Source organism: Passer domesticus, chromosome 6 (genome assembly GCF_036417665.1).
Source record: "Passer domesticus isolate bPasDom1 chromosome 6, bPasDom1.hap1, whole genome shotgun sequence".
Taxonomy (NCBI): Eukaryota; Metazoa; Chordata; class Aves; order Passeriformes; family Passeridae; genus Passer; species Passer domesticus.
Genome location: NC_087479.1, coordinates 33,502,299 through 33,517,636, shown reverse-complemented (window position 1 = coordinate 33,517,636; position 15,338 = coordinate 33,502,299). Strand labels below are relative to the sequence as shown.

The 15,338-nt window shown below is 42.1% G+C and overlaps 1 protein-coding gene and 1 long non-coding RNA gene across 18 annotated transcripts in view; one reads left to right on the top strand and one right to left on the bottom strand.

Annotated features, from left to right (window-relative positions):
* Nucleotides 1-15,338, bottom strand: part of RAD51B (RAD51 paralog B) — a 404,685-nt gene that overhangs the window by 75,370 nt on the left and 313,977 nt on the right. Inside the window, exon 10 of one of the 17 annotated variants that reach the window (XM_064424279.1) lies at nt 14,782-14,816. The exons of the other annotated variants lie outside the window; for them this stretch is intronic. Within the exon in view, the coding sequence (XP_064280349.1) occupies nt 14,794-14,816 (23 nt within the window). The 3' untranslated portion in view covers nt 14,782-14,793. The remainder of the gene's footprint in view (nt 1-14,781; nt 14,817-15,338) is intronic. 17 annotated transcript variants of the gene reach the window in all.
* LOC135303061 (uncharacterized) overlaps nt 1-15,338 on the top strand; it is a 31,759-nt gene that overhangs the window by 12,050 nt on the left and 4,371 nt on the right. The window contains exon 3 of the long non-coding RNA XR_010364595.1: nt 13,589-15,130. This is a non-coding gene — a long non-coding RNA (uncharacterized LOC135303061). The remainder of the gene's footprint in view (nt 1-13,588; nt 15,131-15,338) is intronic.

The window sequence follows — 15,338 nt, the reverse complement described above, 5'->3', positions numbered from 1 at the left end:
TTGTTCGGCAGGGAGGCGGGCACTGCTGCCTGAATAGTCTCTGAAGCATTCATTATCTCCTGCCTAATTACATGGCCGGCATAGTGGTGGTGTTGTGGGAACATTGCATCACATTAATCAGCAAGGGGATGTGCCAAGATGAAAGGGTCCCCTTGTGTCTGCTCTCTGCTCTGGAAAATGGGCAGGAGGGTGGGGGAAGGAGTGGGGTATTTATCAAGTGGCAAGTAGGGAAGGCACAGCGGGTGCACCCCAGCTTGGCCTGGCCAAGCCGCCATCTTCCCAGGTCAGTGCTTTTGTAGCAAATACACCTTTTGTGTTCGTGCATGTTGATGGATCAATAGCTCCAGAGGCCAAAATCCTTCACCACAGCACAAGTATGAGCAAGAGCTGTGAGGCAACACACCATTTAGTTGTACCAGGAGGGAGTGGGAGCTAGTTCTCCATAGCCTATCCTGCCCTTAGCCCACTCTGATAAGAAATAGGATCACCTATTTGAACAGGTTCAGATTCAGCTGTAACCTGGCCACAAGGCTTCACAGAAAGTCACTGTCCCTCAAAACACTCTCCAAACGCATTCCTCTCCAACAGTCTCCAAGTCAAATGTTAAATAGTAGCTGGATGGCACTCCTGAATTAATGTCAAGCTGGTACACAAAAGCAAAAATTTCATTTCCCAAAGCCTGCTGGTGAGAACCTCAGTTCACCCACATAGTATAAAATTTAAATGGACTCTTGAAATCTGAGAAGAGATCTCATTTCCTCCTATCTTTGTCCCACTTGCAGGACATTTGAAAGGCTTTGTAAGGCTTTGCATAGATGCTCCTCTGTGTGTTGGGGCTGGGGGGAGGGTTGAGGCATCCACACTGTGGTTGTTTGGCACCCTGCAAAATACTGGGTCAGACTAGAATACAAAATGACAGTCCTTGGCTGAGCTGCTTATTGCTGTGAGATGGAATAGCAGTGCTCTAGAGAGAATGAGGAAAGGTGATGGAAAAATGAACACATTACAAATGCAGTTCTTTGCATTCGTTAACCTCTCCCATTCACTTTTGATTCGATCAGTTCACATCAACCCTCTTTAAAATCCTCCAAGGACAGGCAGCAGCTCATGCTCTAGTCTTTTCCCATTTGGCTTCCTGCAGGCCTTCTGTCCGTCACAGCTTTTCTGCACTTGAACTATGCTTCAGGTTGAATCCAATTGCATGGACTGGAAGCGTCTTGCCACCAAACCCCATTGTTTTTGTAATGCATCAGGCTTATTAATGCAGGCTATTAAAGCCACTTTGGAAGCAGATTTACTGAGACCAGATAAGTTTATCTGCCACAAAGTAGGTGTGAATGCCAGTTACTCCTGCAGTGACGGTTGCCAAGTCCTCCCATTCGTATCCCATGCTGTTGTGCGGACAATTGGGGCAGGCTGCTTATCTGTGTGCCACCTGTTGTGCTGGAGTCACCCTGACCCAGTGCCACCTTTCTATTCAAATACTATTGCCTAGTCAGGTGGTATTCTTGGGTTTCAGCACACAGGGGGCACCGCTTATGTAATGCCAGACAGGCCTATACTAACAGATTTGACTTCATTGCCCTCTGGTGAGAGGAGTTTATACAACAGGGGCTTTTTTTTTTTTTTTTTTTTTTTTTTTTTTTTTTTTTTTTGAGGGAGAACAAATGGGATCTGCCTTGGTTACAAGTGGCAGTCAAACTGAGAAAGGGAAAACTCCCGGTTATCTTGTCACATATAACATAAACTGAGTTTATGGAGCAGGAGGGAACAATTTATATAGCTTAGCTCCAGGTATCATTTATCTGTCTTGGGCTTTTAATGATTACAGCATTGCTCTGGTTTCCCTCTGCTTCCTGATCTTTGAGCACAAGAAAAATTAATATCCACTGTCATACTTTAAATCCAGCACGGAGACTGCATGATCAAGGAGCTTACTTCGTCCCAATGCCACAATTCCTGTTTCACTCTGGTTTTAGTGCTGGAGATCCACAGTAGCTAAGAGCATCTAAGCATAGTTTTTACATTTGCCAGGTTTGAAAAGAATCCTTCCTCTGCCGTTTGGACACAACATCCTTTAAACAAATTAAATTAGTGTATATGCACTTTCTAGCTCCTCTCCTCTGTTAAGTCTTTAGTTGACCACCCTGCTTTGAACACAAGAGTCTTGGTACTTAATTAATATTTACCTCAAGTCACCAGGACAGTTGTGCTCTAGCCATCTCCTTCCCAAATGAGACACGGAAATTCCGTAAGATGGAGAACATTCTTCCAGGCCCACACTCATTAAAGATTGATAAAAACCATGGGACAGGAATTTCAGCCTCAAGACAAAGCACAGTTTTACCCCCAGTGGTATTAAGGCTACTATCTGAACAACGACTAGCTGTCCCTTTCATCTCACATTTGCCTGACAAAAGTGAGATACTAAACTTTGATCACTGCAATGTATCCTGGGCTAAAACTGGCTAGTTTACATTGGAGTTAAAAACCTTGAGAGATAACATAGTGAAAACCTCTGGTCTCTAATCCAACAGACAGATAAAAAGACAGAAGCAAGGGGAAGAAATCCTATGACTTGATACATGGGAGATAACGACAGAGAAATGTGTCAGACTTCATAATTACTGTAAATTAGGTTAATTTAAGGGCAACTAATCCTGTGGGAGAATATGGGGGCTTTGTGATGAAGGCCTTTTTGAAATACAAGAGTCTTCTGCAGTCCTCAGTCCTAATGCCTCTCCCTTTCTGGGACATCCACTGTCCCCCAGCACAGAAACGTCTCCTTTTCTCATGGAGCCACCCCAGCAGTGTGCAGTTGTCATGCCTACCCAAAAAGGCAGTGGTTTACTGGCAATGTGCACCCCAAGCAAGTAACATGTTTTCTTCCTGCTTGCATTAGCTCCTGATTGCACAGACACGAGCTTGTGTGTGCACTGCAGTTTGATTTGAAATGTGCCTTGTGTTTTACCACCACTGCCAGTTATTCCAGGACTTGAGTCAAACCACTGGGAAGACCAAATGCAGATGCAGCAAATGAAGAGCTCTACAAGAGGCCTAGAGTAAAAGCCAGTTCAGTTTCCATCTCCTCCTCTTTTTCATGTGCCCCACTCACTACCATATTTGTGGTGGCTACGCAGGACATTCCTACAGCAATTGCCGTGTTGTAAACACTGTGCAAATCACAGTGTTTCTACCAGTTTTGGCAATGTAACTTTGAAAGCACTCTTTTTATTAGAGCAGAAAGGTGATGGTACAAAACAACCATGGGAATTTCTTGTTTTGACACAAAACTTAATTCCTTCTGAAGAGGAAAATTAACATCACAAACATTCCCCCTTCCATCAGAGACAAGGAAAATGGGGCAAGTGGCTGCTCCACACAAAGCTGTCCAGCCCTGAAATGGAAGTCTGTCCAAAGGTCTACAGGCCGCTGGGGCACATCTGCAAAGCCCACAACAAATTCCAACACAGTCAAGTTCTGTTTCACAGTTTCACCCCCACTCTTCATGTGACAGCTTTCTTTACAATCCCACAGTACCTCTTTCTCACCTGGAAATATCATCGCTGGCTGTTTTTTTTTCCCTTGTCTTGGTCTCTGGTTTCCAATGGACTGTTAACTGAGAACTATTTTCTCCCTTGTATCTATGTTCCTGTTAACCCTGCTTTACCTATTCTATGACAAAAAGTAAAATCAAACTTCCACTGCATGAAAAAAGGACTCAAGCAATTTGATGGTAACTGCAGCATTTGTGCCTCTCACTGGTGCCAAAGGTGATTGGAATTTTAATAATTCAATAGTCAGATAAGATATGTGAGGTTATTTGATTTAGTATTTGGCTGTACCATGTTTCTGAAATACTCTGCAGCTAAAAAATGTAAAGATCCATGATATGCTTCTTTAGGGTAAATGAAAGAACTTCTAAAGCAATATGTTCATTGCAGCTGTAATTATAATATTTTTAACACTTTGCTGCAAGTTCCATTTAAAGGAAGCTTTTATCCAACAACTCTGTGGTGATTTTTAAGTAATTCCCCTCCCTCCACATGCCCACACTAACACCAACAGGGCTTACAAGGAAATCCCTACAGGCAGACTGTTATTCAGTGTATTTCTGCATTTCTAAGGCTCATCGACCTTTCTTTTGTCAGATAAAAGCTTCCCATCTCTTTAAGCCCTTCATTCTTGCAATAGTCCCACAGAAAAGTTGACATCCTTGGCAAGGAGAGTGAAAAGCAGACTGTCCGCCCTTCCCAATAGGCCAGGCTGGAGTTGTTTTAGCCTGTTTAAATCTCTCCCCTATTTATATGCTAATGTTCTGGTATCAGCAGAAAGTATAAACAGTGTTGTTTACAGCTCCCTATAGTCTGTGAGCAGCAAGCTGCCAGGAGAATACTGTGTACTGGGCAAAGAGATATATTTACTGAAATTAAAATGGCCACTTCTAAGAGCATGAGAAACAAAACTGTAAAAATGCAGTGTCAGCCAACAATATAACATACAAAACAGGACTGGCAAAAAGCCATTAGCCAGGGGGTCAGCCGTAGGCTCTGGGGAGCTAAGAGATTTCATATTTAACAGGAAGAGATCTGGGGAGACCTTCAGCACAGAGACCTCTGAGAAAAGAGAGCATCAAGTTCCTTGGCAAGGCAGCTTACATGCTCCATTTGCTATTATTGCAGATTTTTGTTAGTGGATAGTGTTAGCTCAAAGCTTGGCTCATAAGTCTCCTGGATCCTGAAGTGAATTAAATACTCCTAAGGAAAACAGCATTGTCTAAAGGAGCAAGCACAGGAATTCTTGAGTTTAGATCTTGCCTCTTCAGTTTGTGGTGATTCTTCACCAGTAGAATCGTAACAGTAACAGCAAAACCAGGCAGCAGTAAGGATGTATAAAATGATGTTTCTGCAATGTCAAGCTTTATGAACTTTAGGGCACAAGAGCTTATGTCTTCTTTACATTAGTCAACAAAATCTTGACAATTACAATGGCACTCGCTGTTCAAATCCAGGGAAATGCCTGTTCCCATTAGCTATGCTTTATCTTCCATTAAATAAATATTTTAATGCTTGTTTACCATAATGCCTGCTGATGCAATTCTCACACAAACGCAATTACTGAAAAAAGATGCCAAACTGGTTGACCTCACAATCCTTATTGTATGGCTTTCTACTGGAAGTCAGAAAAACATGGGGCAATTTAACTCTTATTCTCCTACTGTATATCTTTCAGTCCTCACCAGGTGAGATTCAGCACTCTGCTTTCAGGAGGAACAATGCAGGATACTTCAGTGAGGGCTTTTGTGAGCCCAGGCCACATGGGCCAGCTGAGGCACATCCAGTGCATGCGCTGACAGCACTGCACTCTGCTCTCTTCAGAGCGGGACTCCAGTGGCTGGACAACTAGTCTTGCTTCTCTCCATGAGCCAAAGCCACATCACATCCACCAGTACCACTGACTCTTTTGCTGGGCAGTCTCAGACAAGGTACCAAGACAGGACTGAATCTTTTTTTAGCCCTCACAGTCCTGTAAAAGCAGTGCAGAGGTACCTGGGTAGGACAACATGTAACTGCTTGGCTGATACTCGAGCAGTATACATATACTGCAAATAACAGGAAGTCCTCTACTCAGTAACTTTATATCAGCACCACTAGATTGCTGAAAGGGTAAAATGCCAAGAGGATGACTTGCAATGGCATTGTGCCTTGTCAGAGCAGCAAAATCACAGAGTTTGAGGTGGTGAACAATGAGAGTGTTACACTGGAAAAGATGTGCTTTTCTTCCAGTGGGAATTCAGTTGCTAAGTGCATCAAGAGGATTTACAGCAACTCTTTGCTGTAATAACTAAACATAGGCCTGCATGAAAATCCCACATTTGGCTGTGGCACACTGACTAAACTACTTTGTCTCCTTGTAGTTGTGTGTTCCCAAAGAAGGAAACAGTTCATTTCTGCTACTATAGTACATTTGAAATTAAGTAGTAGTCTGCCAAATTTTCCAACGCAGAAAATTTCTGTCTTCTGAGTTAAAGTAATCTCCATGTGGTCTTGCACATATTACTTACATCATCTTTTAAAGAAAATCTAGCCAGTCTTGAGCTTTGAAGTTTTGCTGTACAATGGTAAAGTGTTAAGACTACCCAGACTGTATCAGGTGCCCTGCACACATTAAACCATGTATTTTGCAGGATTACAAGTACTTATCAACAGTGCAAATAAATCAGCTCAGTGCTTTTATTCTACTCAAGACTGTCTGAAATGTGTTTATTTCTAATAACTGGCAGATAAACCACTAAACCAGGTAGGGATGATGCTTGTTGGAGCCATTTTAGCTCCAGCAGCAGTTTCTAAATTGATTAATATTAATTACTGTTCACTAAGTACCGGCAGTAAGAGACAAATACAGGCAGCTCCATAGCAAGGGGTTAACTTTTAAGTAAGTTGCATATTGATTAAAACCACAGTATGAACTGTGAGAGACATCTTAAATCCGAAACCACGAGTTAGGATTGTAGTGTTTATATTTTTGGCATCTGTGTCTGAAAGATGAGGAAAAGGCACACAAGTGTTTTTAAGAGTAGTTGGGTGTTTTGGTCAAAGAAAAAGCTGATGCATCTAAAACTAGGTATAGGGAACTGTAGATGTACTTCTTAGAGATGCATCTACAGAAATAATAATAAAGAAGAGGCTAGAATGTAGTCTTACATAATTCATTGCTGCTTGGACATGGGCCGGGAGGGAAGAATGGAAAAAACAGTCCATAAAGATGCCAATAGTTTCTAAGCAGAAACATCTGTTGAGGTCTTAAAAACAGTCAGGCCTGCAGCAAGCTCAGCAACAGGAAAGTCTGCAGTTGATCACTCCTACCCTCATCAGTCCCATGAGCTCCCACCCCTGGGACTGGATCAGAGCTTGGAAGATAGCTGACACCATGAATCAAACACAGCTCCTTTCTTAAAGGGGAAAAGGGGAGGAACAGAGAACCAGGATGGGCATCTGGGGAAAACAAATTATTATTTGGAATGGAGGTATTCAGGAAGAGTTACAAAAGAGTAAGGGATCATGCAAAGGGAGACCCAGTGGCTTATGCACTCTGTCCCATGGGGTGCTCATACACTGAATTTCCATTGCTCTGTCCAGTCTAATTTTAAATGTCTCAAGCAAAAGGCCTCGCTTCCCTTGGGAGGCTATTGCAAAATCTCACAAAACATCTTTGCCTTTTACATGACTGCCTCTTCCTTTGTGATAGTTCATTTAACTTTGTTTTCTCTTAATATTCAAGTGCCCCTAGACATACCAGTTCCAAACATCAATTTCTACTTTCTGAAAGCATTTGTCCCCCTTCTCTGTCTTCTCTCAAAAAAGATGTTATCTTAAAAATATCTCTGGAGACTGTATTTTGTCCATCTCTGCTGGATCTGCATCTGCCAGCCGGAAGGGAGCATGATTCTGCTGGATCTTACAAGGATCAATCATTGGGGGCCTCAACAGCTATATTACAGGAAATGTATACATTGGCAAAAGTTCTTATAAAGTAGGGTTTGGAGCATTCTCTTTCCCATCTCCAATCGTTTCAGGTGCCAATTTTGACTAATTGCTTATGTCAAAGCTTCTTACAGAATGTGAACATTTATTGACCAAGAAGGCCAAACTTCAATCAATGAGTATAAAAGTTTTAACTACTGGTCCTTAGGTGGAGGTTCCATTTTTGCTGCAAATGTAAAACTCCAGCAGCCTGCCATATCCAAGGGAGTAGGCAGTAACCTAGCAGTGAATTTCTGAGTTTGCAAAGGATTTTACTTTAGTGCTAGTGGTGGCTGAAATACCATGCAACCTATACTTCATTTCTCAAAGAAGGTTAGTGTTTGAGTGCTTGGTACTTTGGAAGTATTTACCCTGCACTTTTGAAAATCTAAGCAAAATTCTTTTTCCCCATTAAGATAATTACTAACATTTTACTAGCAATAGTTGTTCTATATAAATTTAGACTGATGGCTTACACTGGAACTCTTGCTGTGAAATTACTCATGCAGTCCTCAACCAGCACCTCCATAACAGCAGCAGAAGTGAGCAGAGTAGAGGTTTAAGTGTTCAGGTGGTCAAAAACAAACTATCCAGTTCTCAGTATTCATCAGTGTTCAGATTTTGAGCTGCTCTAGACCTGCACTCCAAAATGTTACAGTATGATTTGCTTCCTGGTGCAGAAGTCCCCAAGTTCTCAGCACTGAACATCAAAGAAAGCATGCTGCTCAAGGAATCTGTTCCAGCCCACCAGGAACAGCTTTCAACAAGAAACTATGGCACTATGTAAAGTTCCAAGGATCCATTGATCAGTCTGTAAGATATTGTCTACCTTCATACTTCCTTTTTAGCTATGTCCAAAAACATTGTACCAGGGGAGGACTTTGTGACAGTGAACTTGTTCATGTTTCTAGTTGTGAAGTCATCTGGATAACTTAGTGTTAATGGTGGGACAAATAACATTGCTAGAAGCAGTGGTATTACACAGTTTTTCATGTCGTGCAGCTGACAATTACTGATCAAAAGGCCTTATCAGTAGCTCAGCTTTCCTTTCAGGTGTGGAGCAAAGTTGTCATACTGCATGTGAGGCACTGGATCACTTCAAAGACTGAGAAACAAAAAGGCTTAGAAAGCATCTTACATCCCGTTATTGCTCCTGCAGATTTCTAACCAGTCTCAACCAGCTGCCTACATCCAATCTGGTCTCAGGAAGCCCCAGTTCCCTGCAGGTCCTCTGGCAGCACACAAGAAGGGAATGGTCTCCAACAATGCAGGAGTAAAGGGAACTTTTAACTCAATGTTAAGCCTCTTAAAAAATGAGCTGAGGTTCCTCTGAGATTTTATTAAATCTGCCAGCCTGTGAAATACTGCCCATTGGATCAAAGACACAATGCACCCTTTCTTAGCTTGTGTTGAGCTCTTCATGGATCTCCAAAGGGCAGTAGGGCTGTAATGTCTCGTTAGGTCAGTCATTAAATACAAGGAACTGAAAAATTCACCAGAGACCAAGAGTCAGGATGGGACTCTGCCATCCCTTCAGGAGCACACAACATCTGACCCTTTTAATTCATCTTCTCTCCCTTCTCCCCCAGTACACTGGGAACTACTCACTGTTGCTGATGTATAAAACCCTGCCACAACAACTACAAAAAAGGGCAGCTCCATGCTGGCATTGATCCTGCCTTCATCTCACTGCATTCTTTGTCTAAGAGAACAGAGGCAGGATTAGAAGGCGGTTTAGAGTGCAACCAGGCAGTAAGATTAATAACTGCTCTTAGTTTCATTCATGATCAATTGAGTGTACGTGAACCTGCAGAGGACCTTCTCCAAACAATCAGTAGGGATGGTAGTGGCAGTCACAGAACCAGAAATTCAAAGCAAATTTCAGTGACATAGCATTTCTTTAGTGAAAAAATTTATTTTTTGCTGTCTCTTGATCAGCAAATACTGCTCTGCTTGTGTAGATCTAGTACTCACCCCCAAATCTATTGTGCTGTCTTAGTCCCTAGAAAGTCCACTGACTCCAGTGGGCACAGAGGCAAGTCTTCTGTGACAGAAATTTTGCTATGAGGAGTCTTTCAGCCACACATTTGAAATGTGCCAGCTACTCTTTAAGCAAATCAAACATCTTGAAGCCTAAAGGATAAAATATTTGACCTGATTTATCCCAACTTGATCTCCCACAAGTAATACAGATAAATCATATGGTTTGGCTCCTTTTTCTTGAAGGGGTTAGCACTTTCTTTATGAATCCTTGCATATGTGAATACAAGATATGGCATGCACAGTGGTCAGAGAGATGACCATCAAACGTGTTCCCTAATGACCAGCATGTTGGTAAGACCTGACTGGTCAAAATTCATAGCTGCTTGTGTAAAAGCAAAAAATTGCAGTCATGTGTGAATGAAAAGTTGCCATTTTTTGCATTTATTATGCAATTCTGTTAACATTACTAAACAAAGCATTTTTGCAGCACTTTGGTCACTTGCCAAGACATGCAGTATATGGAGTGACTCCAGACAATGTGTGCATGCAAGGCTTTGGGACACCACTCTGGTGAAATCAAACCTGTGGGTTTGATTTCAGAGTATAGAACATAATTTTTTTTCAGAGATGCCCCTATTTTTAATCTGTACGTAGTTTTTTAATCTAGAAAATATCACAGTAGAGAGGACCAAGCTACACAAAGGAGTGCCTATATCCACAACTGAAATGGAGCTGCGGACAGCAGTTAGCTACATGGATGGCAGTGTACCACAGCTTAGGAAAAACATGACAAATAAGTTTGCCTTTCTAATGGCCAACAATACTTTGCAGGCATGTCTGTACAGACCTGGAATGCCTGGAGCCACATTTCAAAAATGTAGTAGTATCTAGGCATTTGCTTAGCCTGACAAAGGAAAGGAAGAAGGGCACATGGTAGTTTTGCCCTTACTAGACTTCCTAACATGTCCTATATGTCCTGCAGGGCCAAAATTCTTACTGCAAATAATGGAGTGTTACCTGAATAATCATCCCACAGTATGCACACAGCAGCTGGCTGTATTCCCAAGCATTTAGAAATTTGCCATCCTTATTTAATTGAAACAATGGGGGAATTTATGGAGGCTGAAATTAATTCCCCTAACTGATAACTGAAAGATTAACTTCTGGAGGGAATGCCTTGAGATGTTCACGGACCACATATGATTAGGACATTGGCTTAATATATCAACTATTCACACTGTACTGACTAAAACAGAGTTGATGGTAGAAAAAAAGAAGAAAACAAAAAAGAAAGAACATATAGGCCGCTGCCATCTGAAATATGATATGAAGAGGTCACTGCAGCAGCCCCATAAAATCTGTCTGCCCAAGGAATATCTTATTGATTAACACTTCATACTGGCATCAGTGAGAAAGAGTTCAGGCAAAACAAAGCTGCTCCAGCATGATTTAAAACAAAACAAAAAAAAATCTCACATTTCCCCCCAAAGGCTCTTGTTTTCACTAGGCCAAGTGCCACTGACTTCTGCAGACCTCAACCAAGATCATTAACTGTCAAACGTGGACTATACGGGACCACCATATGACACTTGTATTCACTCTGCACAGTAATTTTAAATTTTGTTTCCAATTCATGCTAACCTCTTACTTCCCCAGAAGGATTCATGAAAAATAAACACTGGTTTTGAAGGAAGACTTTACATCCAATGCGATATACTGCAGCAGGGGATGGGTGAATCTCAAAATAGGCAGTGCAGTGAAGCTCTGCTTCTGCAGCTTCCCCTGTCCAATCTACAGGCCCAAGATAGCTCAGTAACTTTGAAATGTTGCTTTTTCATGACAGAACTATATTAATCCATTGGATTATTTAGAAGTAGATCTTGTTAAATGATGCCTCTGACAGTTTTAGCCTAGAACTGAGCATGGAAACACCCTTTTTTGCTCATATGAAAGGACTTTGCCTGAGGAATGAGGCACACAAGCCACAGCATTAAGGAGAACATGGAGAAAGCAGTAAACACCAGTCTTCAATGCTGTCATACCAACATTAAACTCACTTAAAAAAACAGTTGAGAGAGACAGATGGTAAGATATCTAAGAATGCTGATACTTCTGAGAAGGGGAGCAAGACATGGGTCATTTGTAAAAATAGCAGAAACCCTGTCTGTAACTTCAGCAACGTTCAATTTCTGTATTTAAAAAAGTCCTCTGAGGCTGCAGCTTTCACACACATACCCCGGCTTTCACAGGGAGCATGGGAAAATAAGCTCATTGTGTCAGAAGGCCTTGAAAGGGAAAGGAGGCTTGCAGCAGGATGGGAGGAGGGGAAGAGCCAAAGCGCAGCTTGAAAACGCATGGAGAGAAATCAAAAACAAACATGTACCTACCCCCAGCGTGCACACGCACACACATGCAAGCCCTAAACTCTGACTGAACTCTGAAATCGGAGACCAAGCTGCTTTGGAAGCCACTGCTAACTTTTCTTCTTCTCTCCTTTTTTTTTGTTTGCTTCATTTTTGGGTTTGATTTGATTTGGGGGGTGGGCTTTTATTTTTTACCTTTCTAAGGAGGAAAAGAAAATCAGCAAACTTGTGTGTATGTGTGTGTGTCCTGAGTAGCTCAGGAAGAGTGAGAAGCCCACTCCAGCATTTATCTTTCTTGTTCCTGGTGAGGATTTTATAAATATTTGGGAGGTTGCATGGGGCAGGGGGGGATAGCTGGGGGGAGTGGAGGCTGCAGGAGGCAGGCTAGATAACTTTTGGGCCCACACGGCACAGAAGTTTTGAAAGCCTGCTTTTCATTAGCATTGCCTAGCAACCAACTCATCTGCTGCAAATCTCATCACGCCCCTGCAAAGCATCCACGGCATGCTAATCTTTTCATTTAATAGAAAAGCTGCTGTAATCTTTCTTCCTTTTCCTTTCTAAAAAAACAGACAATAATAAAAATAATAATAATAATGATAAAAAAAGATTCTGTCCCTGCTCCTCCTGCTGCCCTGCACAATCCCCCCGCCAACCCCGGTGCTCTTGTTGATCCAACACTTTGCTGAGTTCCCATGGATGACCTACATGTGTGTGTTCTGGCTGATAAGTCCCAGCTGCAAAGGCAAGCTTGGGTCGGTTTTTGCTTTCTGTGTTGTGTGTGCAGGAAAGGGAGGGCAGTGAGGGGGAGGATTTTTCTGGCTGGGATCTGAGAGAGGAAGGAGGCAGGCAAGGCTACAGCACTCAGAGTCCGAATGGGTCCAAATGGCTTAAATGAAATCTCTGGCTTCAGATACTGTAACTGAAGCCTCCCCAGCAGACAGGGAAGAACTGGTTTGTTCTGGTGTGTGTGTGCACAAATCCAAGTTCTCCCCATATCCGCAGAAGAGCGAGTCTTGCTTTGTTGCTGATGAATTCCATGTCCAGCCAGCTGCAAACAAGCCGTGCTCTGGAATCTCCCTGGGCTTTGCCTGTCCTTTCACTCTGAAAATATCACGCCTAAGGGTAGGGGAAGTGGTTTGGACAAAATAAGACTTGACCTGAGCATCTGCCCAGAACTGAAACCAAACGTCTGTCTCCATGAATTTTTGGCTTTTCACGAAGCTCAGATAATTTCTCTTGCCACCTGCCCATCTTCAAGCATGTCTGCGCTTTATGGTTCCACACAGAAACACTAATCTATCATGAAACAGGCCATGCATGCAGCTTCTGAGCTGGTGAGAAGCAAGAACCTGAAAACCTGCAGACAAGGACATTCTCAAATATCCAACTCCATTTTTACAGACACATGAGCAAGATGTGTGCCACCTTTCTCTTTGCACTTTTCTCAGTCTCCTTCCCCTCTCTCTAGTCTCCATATTTCCTTTACCTTATTTGTACTTTTAAGTGCTCCTGAAGAAGTCTTGTCCTCCCCACTCAAAGAATAGTCAATTCCTCCAGAGTGCCACCCTGGGGCCATTTCATATTCTGCTTAACAATCTATCCTTTTTCCTGGTCCTCTAACCTGTGAACCTTGAACATAATACACCTCACTTCTATCCACATGTGATGATTGAGAGCAGACTCCTTTACAAAGATGTTTTTTCTTCTCCTTTACAGCATACTGCTGGAAGCATTCCCACTAGAGAGGTGCTAGGAAGATGACTGCAAGATCACAAGGCCCTAAAGCAAGTTAAGTCACTCCGGCCAATAATGTTATCATACCTAAGGAAATGACAATGTGGCCATTGTGCAATGGATCAGGTAGAGATAAGATACTATGAATTTCCTAAGAAATCCATGCTAAAACTAGAGCAATATGAGGCCTGGAAAGCAGTAAATCTTATGTAAAGTTGGAAAGGATACCATGATTGTGGAAGATATTTCAATGTCACATTGCTTTGCATTTTTAAGCAGCACATGGTGAACAATACATTTCAGGCCTACTCTTGCAAAGTCATAAAGGATAGATAGGCCCAGTAATAAAACTTTTAACAGTGTACCTGAAGGAATGGCTGTAAAACCAGTGGTCAGGACAGCAAGAAAGTTCAACCAATCTCAGCTTCAACCTCTGGCAACTATTTCAAAGGGTTTCATGGAGGTGAGTGCCCACAAGCCAATGAAATTAGACCGTTCATGAAATATTTACTGCACTTGACTGGGAAGAATTGCCAGCTTTTGAAAAACACATCCACCGCCTCTCTCCTATCTTATAAACAACTCCAGTGCTACCAGCTTCAGCACTCTGTGCTGCAAGCACTTCCAGAGTCATCAATCAGGTTAAAACCCTTTCCCCTATGCACACACTGGGCTTGAAACCATTATGGGCTGGCTGTGCTCCCACAGCCAGCTGGAGACAGAGGTGCTTCAAATGCATTCAACGGGAAAGGAAATAAAACCCCCACCTTTGCTGGCTTTTAATTAAAAAAATGTCAAGCCTCATTGGTTCTCAGGAAAACATAGAGTTGGCTCATGTTTAAAGTGATAGTATGGAAATAAAATCAGTATTTTAACAAATTTCATTCCCTGTGTTAGTAAGACCTTTAACAAAAAGGCTGTTCACCATAAAAATAAGACTTTTTGGTCATGGAAGGCAGGCACTTTGGTCTCAAAAGAAGACTATTAAAGAAGCTATGAATTGGCTTCTCTTTGGGATTTATACCTATCTTTTCAGAGACCTGCATTTCATTGAAATCAATTCTAGGCCATTCCAAGGATAGTGAGCTCTGTTAGGCTGGATAAGAAGTAACAGATAGCAAAGCAATAGCACCAGATGGCAGAAGCAAGCAAGTGAGGAAGTGAATGCCACTTACCCACATGGCAGATCATTTGCTGTGAACTACCACCCCTATTGTGATAGAAAAGGATAGAATCTTGTGAGTGGAAAATGAACTGGAATGGAGACAAGATTTCTTGGTTCGTGTGTAAACGGTGATTATAATAATTTTTCTGTAGTGTCCCAGAGAGTAGAAATTAAATATGTGACAAGTCCCAGGCCTCTCTTGTCCTTGGTGAACTTATATACATGTTTCAAATACCCCTGCCTAACTATCATTCTCATTATCAGAATGAGCTGAGAATCCAAAAATTGAATGAACATCCTTCAGGTCCCCAGATGATGAAGAAGGACTTAAAGGTTGGGGTTTTTTGTTCAACCTAAAGGTAAGGAAACATAATTTCTGTTTTTTAACAAGTCCTTGTTAACACTGAATTCAAGTCTATGGATCTATGATCCTCACGGCCCCTGCTGGAGAGAAAATTCTTAATCAAAGAACAGCAGCAAGTTATCTGGAATGATCCACTCTTGGGAAAGACTCAGGCCTAAGCAAACGGTAGATAAACATCAACCTTTTTTCTTTCTTTTTTTTTT